Source organism: Neomonachus schauinslandi, chromosome 10, assembly GCF_002201575.2.
Source record: "Neomonachus schauinslandi chromosome 10, ASM220157v2, whole genome shotgun sequence".
Lineage (NCBI taxonomy): Eukaryota > Metazoa > Chordata > Mammalia > Carnivora > Phocidae > Neomonachus > Neomonachus schauinslandi.
This window is the reverse complement of record NC_058412.1, coordinates 39,153,478-39,164,522: the sequence shown is the minus strand read 5'-3', so window position 1 is coordinate 39,164,522 and position 11,045 is coordinate 39,153,478. Positions and strand designations below refer to the sequence as shown.

At 57.5% G+C, this 11,045-nt stretch overlaps 1 protein-coding gene across 1 annotated transcript in view; it reads left to right on the top strand.

The window, feature by feature from the left end:
* Positions 1-3,621: 3,621 nt before the first annotated feature.
* Positions 3,622-11,045, top strand: part of ATOH8 (atonal bHLH transcription factor 8) — a 31,184-nt gene continuing 23,760 nt past the window's right edge. The window contains exon 1 of the mRNA XM_021697621.1: positions 3,622-4,401. Within this exon, the coding sequence (XP_021553296.1) occupies positions 3,622-4,401 (780 nt within the window). The remainder of the gene's footprint in view (positions 4,402-11,045) is intronic.

Below are 11,045 nucleotides of genomic sequence, written 5' to 3'. Positions count from 1 at the left end.
TGATTATAGCCTCTGTTTCTCTAAATCCTTATAATGACCCAAGGAGGCTGAGGGAAGGCAGAATCAGGAGCATTAACAGGGACCCTTCACATCACTTGGGCCCTTTACAGTTTGCCTCATGTTCTTGTACATGCATTCCATCTTATGACTAAGGGGATAATGCCCAGATAATGAATTAAGTCTCAGAGAGGTGAAGGGGCTGCTCGAGGCCACACAGCTGGTAAGTGGCAAAGCAGAGATCCCTCCTAGGCTTGCATGATGCCAACCCCCGGGGTTCCAGCCTCTGACCAGAGGGGAGGCAGCATGGCGAGGGGGCAGGAGGGTGTCCTGGGAGACCGGAGCCAGCTCTGAGTCTTGCTCTACCCCCACCCAGCACAGCTGACCATTCCTATCCATTCCCCTCCCCTCTCCCCACATCGTGGGATTTCAGCGACCTTCTCTCGCCGAAGAAGGTGAGGGGCTCAGGCAGCACGAGTGGAGCCCTTGATACTCAGGCAACATATGTGCTTTTCCTGGAGCACAGCCTGGCCTCTTAAGGGATGATTTTCAGTCCTGCCAGAGACTTCCACACTAGCCACCCCAACTAGCCATAGACACCCTAGCCTGCAACTGTACCCCGAGTCTGGGGCAGATGCTGGGATGCAAGGAGCCAAGGCAGTGTGCTAACAGGGGATGCCTAAGGCCACCACTCACTCTACGTCATCACTATGCTCAATGCTGGACATGCAGCCTCATGTAATCCCCGGGACAGCCTTAGGAGGCACAATATCATGATCTCCATTTTACAGGTGAGGACTCTGAGGCTCAGAGAGTACCTCTGCAGCTCTGGGGTGGGGGCAGGGGGGGCTGGCTTTCCTCGAATGTCTGCTGCTGACTGACTAGATGCACAAGGAGAGGGCAAGCGTAGATCTTGGCCTCTGCTCGAGTTCTGGAGAATGTAAAGGACACGAGAGCTGGCTGTCCTCCAGCAAAGGTCTCCAGAGCACCAATGCTTGGAGACAGGGAGGAAGGAGACTGTGGGCTTCCAGGAGCTCACAAACCTAGGGGGTCAGCCAGGTCCTCAGTGGAGGATAGACTGCAGCCAGACTTGTGAGCGAGCATGTGCAGAGGCCAGCAAGAGTGACAGGGGGCTCTGGTGGTCAGCCAAGGTTTACAGGAGGAGGGGAGACTGGAGCCAGTCATCAAAGGGTGAGGAAGAGCGTGCTCGGCAGAGCGGAGATGTGGAAGACCTGTGAGCAAAAGCTAAGGCGTTAGGGTCCTGTGGCTAGGTGGGGAGACAGCAGGTGAACAAGGGCTCCTCTCTGGGGCACACCCATGGTCTTATGAGAGAGAGAAGGTGCAGGAAGATGCTGGGTGTCCATGGAGGGCTGTGCCTCAGGGAGCCCATGCATTATGATGATTCCTCTTGGTGGGAAAAATGAGGTTTGGGATTTACTATAGTCAGAAAACTGCATGCCTCCATGAGTGTGAATATGTACACAGCGTATCTTTGAAGCCCTATGTCAAAGTCGTTTTATATCTTTGATCTCTTTTTACTTTCGCAACTACCCTGAGAGGTTGGCTGGACAGAAATATCCTCAAGGACGGAGGAGAATACAGAACTCCAGTGGGATGAAATGTCTGGCCTGTGGTCATGGGGCTCGAAAGTTGAAAAGCCAAGGTCTATCCTGGGCTCCTGGCCCTAGCTCTATGCTCCTGCCCCAACTTCCGCCTGGACTGCCATCCTATCTCCCAGGACCCTGCGTGCCACAGGCCACCCTGGCCCCTGCCTCCTCTTGCATTTTCACAGGAGAAGCCCCACCAGGTCTGGTGGGTCTGGGAGCAGGAGTGAAGGACTGAAACAGAAAGATGAGGACCCACTGGCTGCAGATGCCAGAGCCCAAGTCCAGGGTTGAGGGTCCATCGCCTCCTCCCAAATTGCTTAACGTGCCCGCCACCGCCTTTAGGAGGAACTGCTGCAGAGAAAGGACCGGGAGGGGTGAAGCCCTGTGCTGGTTCTCTGGGGCGGACTTGGGGAGATGGACCTCAGGTGGGGGCTCCCTAGTTTGACCTCTTCTTTCCAGAGTCTCCAGTGGGATGGCACTGAGGACTGAAGGTCGGGGGAGTGGTCTTCTGCTCCCTGCCAGTACCAGTGGGCACGTGCAAAGCTCTCCCTTAGTGCCAGGCCCTGCTCTGAGGGCTGGCACACATATTCTCAATCTCCACAGCCACCTCCAGAGGAAGGTTCCATTATTACCTCCCTTTTTACAGATGAGGAAAGGGAGGCACAGAGAGGTTCAGTGATTTGCTCAGGATCACTCAGTTTGTAAGTGGCAGAGCTGGGGTTGAATCCAGGACATCTGCCTCTAGGAGCTACTCTGCCCCTGTTATTAGTAACATTCATAAGCAAAGCGACCATTTGAGCAGTACCTCCTGCGTGCCCGGGGCTTAGTTCCTTACAGCAGCCTGGGACTTGGGCACTACGCCCTGCACACTTCTCATCTCATAGATGAGTAAACCTAGGCTTGGCAGGCGGCCTGGGGTGAGGCACCTTCAGAATCTCACAGATGCCAGGTCTACCTAAATCGGAAGTGTCCACTCTCCCCAGCCTCTGTGACTCCCTGTGTGACAGTGGGAAAGCGCATTCCCTTTCAGAGCCTCAGTTTCCCTATAGCCTAGGCCTTCTGCTCCTGGCCTCCCTGCTCCAGCAAATGAGGGAGTGAGTGGGGTTGCGAGCTGTGGGAGTGAGGGTCTGGGCAACTCAGGGCCTTTCCCTTCCCCCACCAGGCCCCCTCCCCTTCCCCCCTCGCAGAAGTCCAGAGGTCGCCGCTCCGTTTTTGTTTTTTGTTTGTTTGTTTGTTTTGTTTTGTTTTTTTCCTCGATTGGTGAGTTGGGACGGGGAGATGCTGGGTGCAGAAGGTCGCTGCTGCGTCACTCAGAGGTCAGCGAGGCTGGCTAGAGAAGGCCCAGCTCCGATCTGGGGAAGGACTGAAGGGCCCAGAAGCCACGTGCTCGGGGCAGTTCTGCAGGGAGCGGCCGGTCCTCTGGGGAAAAGAGAAGCACCCCGGACTTGAGGAGGGGGCGGGGAGGGAGAGCCAGAGGAGGCAGGTTCTGGACAGAAGGGGTGGTGGTGGGGGGAGGTAGAGAGGACGCGGACAAAGGAGGCGGCCGGCAGCCCAGCTGTTTTGAAAAATGCTTCCTGTTTCTTTAAAGGCGCTCGCGGCTCGGGCGGCCGGGGCTGGGGAGGCGGCGGCGGCGGCGGGGGCTGCCTCCTCTCGGGGCGGCGGCGCTGACTGATCTCGCGAACTGGGCTTCTGTGTAAACTGAGGCTAAACAAACACAGATGGAGCGCAGCGGGCGTTCTCCAGAAATGCTGGCAAGGCGGCAGCGACTTCAGATGACACTCTGAGCGCTCCGGGAACGGACAGCCCGGCGGCTTCGCGGAGCCGGCGGCGCAGCTGCCCCGGGCGAGGGGGAGAAAGGGAGGGAGGAGGGCGGGCGCGAGAAGGGGGAGAGCCCGAGACTCCCAGGCGCTGAGCGCGGCGGCCGCCCGGGCAGAGCCGGCGCGCGGCGTGCAGAGCGAGCGCGGCGGGCGCGCGGCCCGGGCAGCCCCACGCCCCTGCCTCGCGCGCTGCCCGCGCCATGAAGCACATCCCGGTTCTCGAGGACGGGCCGTGGAAGACCGTGTGCGTGAAGGAGCTGAACGGCCTCAAGAAGCTCAAGAGGAAAGGCAAGGAGCCGGCGCGGCGCGCGAACGGCTATAAAACTTTCCGATTGGACTTGGAAGCGCCCGAGCACGGCGCCACCGCCACCAACGGGCTGCGCGACAGGACCCAGAGGCTGCAGCCGGTCGCGGCCCCGGTGCCAGCCCCGGTGGCGCCGGCTGTTCCCTCAGGTGGGGGCGCGGACCCGGCCGGGGAGCGCCGGGGCGCCCGGGCGCCGGAGGTCTCCGACGCGCGGAAACGCGGCTTCGCCCTGGGTGCAGTGGGGCCGGGACTCCCCACGCCGCCGCCACCGCCACCGCCGCCGCCGCCACCGCCACCGCCGCCTCCGGCGCCCCAGAGCCAAGTACCCGGGGGTTCCGAGGCGCAGCCTTTCCGGGAGCCCGGCCCCCGTCCCCGTATCTTGCTGTGCGCACCGCCTGCACGCCCCACGCCGTCGGCGCCCCCTGCGCCCCCGGAGTCTTCCGTGCGCCCCGCGCCCCCCACGCGCCCGGGGGAAAGTTCTTACTCGTCAATTTCACACGTAATTTACAATAACCACCCGGATGCCTCCGCGTCGCCTAGGAAACGGCCGGGCGAAGCGACCACCGCTGCCTCGGAGATCAAAGCCCTGCAGCAGACCCGGAGGCTCCTAGCGAACGCCAGGGAGCGGACGCGGGTGCACACGATCAGTGCAGCCTTCGAGGCGCTCAGGAAGCAGGTACCGGCTCCCAGCCGCACACCCTCACTGCGCCCGGGGACGTTTGCTGGAGTGGGTGGGTGAGTGGCGGGGAGATTTTAGGGAGGATGAGGGTGTGTGTGAGGAGCGAGTTGTTCCCGCCCGGTCGGCCCCAGGGTCCAGACAGGTTTGAGCCCTCCTAGGGCAGTACCCTTTGCCACAGCGTTGATACGGATCTTAGCTTGCAAAGTGGGGGCAAAGGTTTGAGATCTCTGGCCCAGGCACGCCCTGCTTCTCCCCCCAGCCCCTGGGGCGACCCTTCTGCGCGTCTGACTTCAGCCCTCATAGTTCACTTTTATGGCAGCAAGTATTTGTCTTCCCGAGTCCCTTGGGCGCGGTGGGGAGTGGAGGGAGGGAATGTGGGAATCTGTCTCCAGCGAGGAAGCGGGGGCGGGGCGGGGGGACCCTTCCTCTTCAGGCATTTAGCGCGGTCTGGGTCTTGGGAGGCCTACGATGCTGCGGAGGGGTGGAACTGGTTTTGCCACCCCCTCTTCAGACCCTACCTCCTAGGAGGGATGCCTCTACACTCAGGCTGCTTCGGGGCCCTGCATCCAACCCCCTGGTATCCTTAAGGATCTGGGCTACAAGCCTGCATCCTCTCCCCAAGGGCAGCTTCAGGAATTGGCTGGTGAGAGCCTTCTCAGGGGATACCCTCCGCTGCTGCGCTTCACCTCATGGTGAAGCAGGTAGGTCTACTGAGGGGACTGGTTAGTTGGGGGATCTGCAGAGCCTTGTTCTGGGGTGGGTCAGGGGCTTCTCAGTTTGGGGCTGGTGGGTGTTGCCTTCACCAGACAGCGTCCTTTAGGGGGATGGAGAAGAACATTGTCTGAGAATTACCGGTAATAGGGAGGGGCAGTTTTGCAATTACACTTTGAACAAGACTGGGACTGCCCTGGGGTTCTAGACTTCTGGTTTTCTTAGAGAGAAGGGAGATCTAAGAAGAGAGTAGTAAGTGCCCCCTGCCCGCACCCCCACAGGGAACGGGGAAGGATTAGGGGTGGATGTGACTGGTTTGGACAGTCAGGTTTTTGCTTACTCTACAGCTGACTTCCTGTGTGACTCCAGGAAAGTTACTCAACCTCTCTGGGCTTTAGCCAATAACAGAGTGTTTTAGAAAACATGATCTTCTTTTTGGATCCCACTGTCTTCTTCCTTCTGCGGGCAGGGTGGACAGGTGCATGTGTCCATCCATGGGAAGGGAATTGAGCTCCTGGGAGGAAAGAGGCTCTATGACTTGAGTCAAAGTGTCTTGCTTGGTTTTGGGTAAGATGCTTGGTCAGTGATGTGGCCAGCCACACCAGTTGGGACCCTGAGCAGTGGGCCCAGTGGAACATTCAGGCTTACCCTTGGGCAGCAGCTCTGTGTCTGAATGCCTACGGAGGGTGGCAACCCATAGAGCATCTTGCAGCCTACCCCCAGGATAGAAGGATGACAGACTGGGCAGAAAGATGCCTGTCCACCTGCTTACCTTGCAACTAGGGAAACCTTGCAACTAGGGAAAGATTGGGGAGGCCACATGCCCAGGACATCACAGCTGGTGAGGAACAGGGTAGGGCTGGCACCTAGGTCCTTCGACTACCAGTTCAGGGCCCCTTTTGTCCCTCTGATTGCCTCTTTCATTTCCGAGAAAGTATTCATGGTCTCTGTGTACTCAACTCAACTAAACGTCTCATTTACCCAGTGGCTTTTGCTTCCTTCAGTAATATTCCACCTTGCTTGATCTTCATATCCTGTCAGGTTGAATTACCCCGTTTAATGGAATAGAAAACTGAGGCCTGGAGAAAGAAGGAAGGAGACTGGTCCAAGATCACCTAGTGGGTTAGGGAAGATGACAGCAGTTTCTGGAATGCCTGCCTGACCAAATGCTTCCCACAGTGCCATCTGTATCTGTCATGTTTATTAACGATCGGAAGCTGGTCTACCCATGACTGAGTCCAAGATGAGATTATTTAAATCCTGTTCTTTCACGTCCACGCTTTCTGTGGGGAAGTTCTACCTAAGAAGGACAGATGCAGTGACATATGTATGCCTATACATGTGATCATTACACATGCCCAAGAGCACATACAAATACATGGTCACAGAGGTGCCTGCTCCTGTTTGTTCCCTCCCCGCTCAAACCACTCTGTCCCTTCCCCAGAAAGCTGCCAGGTCAGAGTGGGCATCTGCCTGCTGTTGGGGGGGAAGGAAATGTAGGTAGGGCACTTGTGATCTCAGAGCCAGGGGCTGAGGCCACACCCACAACAGCACCCATCCGATGGAGAAAATCCTCTGTCCGCCACACATAAGAGGTGCATGCGTGCACATGCATGCACACGTGCACTCTCACACACCCCAATCCAGACAGCCTGTAGCTCTGGATCTAGGCTCAAGTTTGACTGTTTGAAATGGGCCCTTGGCAAAGAAGGGAAAAGAAGGAGGATGGTTCTGCCTGAAATGAAGGCTTGGCCATCACAGCACCGAGATCAGTTCCGGGATTGTGGCTCTGGTCTGGGGTTTTGTTTCCCTGAGCAGCTAGCTTCTTGGTACAGTTAAAAGAGCACTGGGTGAGGAGTCCAGAGGCCAGGGTTTGAGTCGTGCCTCTGTTGCATGCTTTCCGCCCTAACCATGCAAAGTCACTTTCCTTCTCTGGGCTTCAGTTGCTAAAGCTAGAAAATGGAGATAAGGCTTACCCCCCACATAGCTTCTTTGCAAAAAGCAAATGAAGAAAGGAATGGGGGCTGTAGGAGGAATGAACATTCCTTGAGCATTTACAGAGTCCTCAGTGCCAGGCAAGGCCTTGAGAGATGTGGAAATAAACATTCTGTAATCATTTTAATAACAATCATAGGAACTACCATTTATCAGAGGCTTGCTTTGTGGCAAGCACTGTGCTGGGCATGTTAGGTGTATTAGTTCATTTAATGAAATAGGTATAATTATTATCCTTCCCCCCCCCCCCCCGCCCCATTTCACAGATAAGTGAAGCTGAGGTTCAGAAGGCTTACCTAAGTTGGGCCGAGGTTGTGCACGTGGGGCCTCGTGGGTTTTGTAGTGCACGGCTCCTCGGCGTACCTCACTAGCTGTGGGGGTGCCAGGCCTCCTTGGCTTGGTGTAGTCACAGCCTGCAAAGCACGGGCCACTGTCACTGTAGAGCCTGGATTCAAATCGGAGTCAGTGAGTCACTCCAATGCCCAGGCTTTTAAGAGCTCTTCCTCTCAGCCTCTTGAATACCCCTGGCTGTCTGCCCTCAGCACCAGCCTCCTGAAGCCTTCTGTTTGGTCTAACCCACTCTGCTCTTAACCGGGAAGGGAAGAGGAGGGAGCTGTTTGGCCAAGGAAGTGCAGGTGGGGGAGAGGCCCTCTGGTCTGGTGAGGGGCTGGGGTGTGTGCGGGGCAGATGGTCAGGCCACACAGCACGTGCCACCAGCCCAGCTGCGTACGGCCCTCCCAGCCGCCTCATGTGAAGGCCATGTGTGCACAGCTGGGCCTGGCCCATGTGCAGGGCTGCTCCAGGGCCAGGTGGGAGGGGGTCGAAAGGAAAGCCTGGCCTTGCTGGGGGTGGGTGGGGTGAGGGGACAGGCCAGTGTTCTGGCCTTGGCCTCCTGGCAGCACCCTGGGACATCTGGTGTGTGTGCAGATTTCCTTTCTCCCCTCAAAATTTGAAGCCCCTCAGCCTTGACGGAGGAATGGCAGCCTTGCAGGGCAGAGGCCCGAGGTGGCAATGAGGAGCCCTCAGGGCCTGCTGAGGTGCCTCTGCAGGAAGAGGGTGCCAAGCAAATTGGGCCTGCGCCCCCTTCTCTGTTGCCCCTGGAGTCTCCCAGGGGATCCTCACCGAGGGAACTCACGATGGACGGTGGGCGGGCATAGAGATGATGCCCCCAACCCTACCCTTCCCTCAGTCACAGACCCCATAGCATGCCAGGGGGCCATGACTCCACAGCAGCCAGGGCACACCTCAGGGAATGGGGACAGGCCTGCTCTGGGGACTCCATCCACTCCTTACTGAGCCTCATTGCACTGGGGGAAGTGCCCTACCTGAGCCTGTTGTTGCGTGTCTCTATGGTCACCTTCCCAGGCCTGTCTGGCCCTGGGGCCACCGCTTGTAACTACTAAGACCCCGGTTCTCAGGGTCCAGCCTCAGGTTCTCTGGGCCGGAATCCCAGAGAAGGGATTTTAGAGAACCTATTTCGGTAGAACTTGACAAGGACCTTGAACAGCTCCGCACCAAGTGGCTTCACCCCAGGAAGCCAGCCCTCACTGACATGAGAGATTAGAGAAGAATTTCCAGTAGAATCAGGCGCTCAGCTGTGGGCCGTGAACACAGTGCTGTGGGAGCTCTGTGGGTCCAGGATCCCGACGGGCTTCCAGGAGGGCAGCCTGGGCAGGATCTAAAGCGGGGGACAGCTTTGAGCACTTTCCTGCATGTGCTGGTAAGCTTCTTGGCGTTGTTTCTCTGTAGCGGCTTCCTGTATTTGCCTCCCGCCATCCCCTTCTCAGGTAGTGGGGACTTTGGTGATCATTTTGTTAGTAAGGAAGCTGAGATCCTTTAAGGTCATGGGACTGTCTAAGGTCACAGTGGACGGCCAGGAGTGGAGCCAGGAGAGAGTCTGGCTAGGGTGGGTGGGATGGAATGTTTGGGGGGCATATGGGATCTTGTCACAATCCCCAGACCTGGCCCTTGAAGCTTGAAAATCCTTATGGGGTGAGCACAAGGCAGGTCCTTTTACTTTCCTAGAAGTTGGGCAATCTGTTAGGAATCGAAGGCAAGGGACCGTCCTGTCTCCTTTGCCCTGTGTCCTCTGACTAGGGGAGCAGAGCACTGCTGAGGGGGTCCTCTGCAGGTGGTGGGGTGGCTGGTCATGCACAAAGGCTAAAGTCCCATGGGATAATCAGTCCAGACCTCTCCATCCCCAGCTCAGAAGGGTGGGCTGCCTATCCCCCGACCTTTGGTTGTAAAGGCTTATCCAAATCCACAAGCAGTTGCTTCCAGCTAGTTGGAAAGAGCCCAGCTAAGGCATCCAATGCTTCTCTGTAGAGTGGAAGAGATCATTTCTACCTCACTGGGCTGTTTAAAGATAAATACAGGCATTGTGTTAAAAATACCCTTAGTAGATCCCAATAAACAGCCGGGGGTGGCCTGGTCCCAGCAATCACGTAGGGTACCCAGGTATTGTTCTCACTCTCCAGATGAGGGAATCGAAGGCACCTCCCAAAGTCACTGGCAGGTGCCTGCAGTTCAGACCAGCTCTTTCCACCCTTCCTCTACCTCCCAGAACTAGGAGGAGCTGCCAGACTCTTACTTTGTGAGGGCTAGGCCAGAACTGGGCTTCTGGGACCACGGGGCTGCATCCTGGGGCATGGGCACCAGGAGGATCTGGAATTAACCAGGTGAGCCCAGGAGCACCTCCCACCCAGGGGAGGGGAAGGAGAAGGAGTGAGCCACCCAAAAGGTGCCCTTGGCGTCCTACATATGGCCACCTATGCTGGGGGGAGCCTGGGGAGCTCAGTGGCCATGAACCTTCCTTGGGTACCCGACAGACAAGCTCCTGGCTTAGCTTCAGGTCTTAGCTGAGTGTCTACCTCTCTGTATCTTCATGTGCAGAATGGGATAAGAGTCTTTATTTTGGGGGAAGGTTTTAAATGGGACAGATTACCTGTGAATAGCTACCGTAATGTCAGATATACCACTCGGGCCCAATAGATGGTTTCCTTGTCAGATCTGGATTTGGATAGAAGCAATGGGACAGAGTGACAAAACTGGCCCGGAACCTGGACTGGAGCCCCTAGGTTGGCCTTGGCCTCATCTGTTATTCTGTAATCCTGCAATGACCCTGGATCCCCACACGCAGATCCTTCCCGAGATCCCTGGTCCCCACTGGCAGGAAAGCCCATCTGTTCAGGGGCCAAGGGCTCAATGAGCTGGGTGACTGCCCGCGTGGCCCCTGGGTGAACACACCAGTAGGGACCCGTATCACAGAGCTGCGCCCAGTGCCCAGGGGCCTCTGGCAGGCAGGCACTCCCTTCTGGGAGCAGAGAAGGCAGAGGTGCTGGGCTGGCTCTCGAGACACCCCCCTCCCCTGTGCCAGAACTCCCGGGAACCTTTCTGTCCCACAGACCTTGTTTATTTGTTCAGGCTGATAAGCAGGATTCTCTGGACTCTGGTCGGGAACAGGCAAAGTGCATTGTTCTGCTGGCTTTTCTTGGATGGGTTTGGAGCCACAGTGAGGACTGGGGGGTGGGAGTTGGGGGGGGACTGCACGGGAGTCTGCATTCTCTCTGTCACCAACCTGCCCCTCCTTTGGTTTCCTAGTCTGGTGAGGGTCAACTCCTTGGCTGCTGGAAGATTTTAAAAGGGGACAGCAAACCTTGCCTCTGGTGTGGGTGCCATTTCAGGACCCCCACTGGTGGGGGGGGCGTGATGAGCAGGCATCGTGTCCTGGCTCCAGGGCACGTGTCCTGCATCTAACCTGCTCTGGAGCCCCAATCGTAAGGGCTCGCTGACTTGTATCAGGCCTTACTGTATGCAGTGTGCCTATCGCTGCGGTGAGGGCAGTCGTGTTAGCATATGAAGAGGAAGCCAGCCCTTGGAAAGGTGAGGTCCGTCGCCGCCGCTCCCCCCCCCCCCCCCCCCCCCCCCCCCCCCCC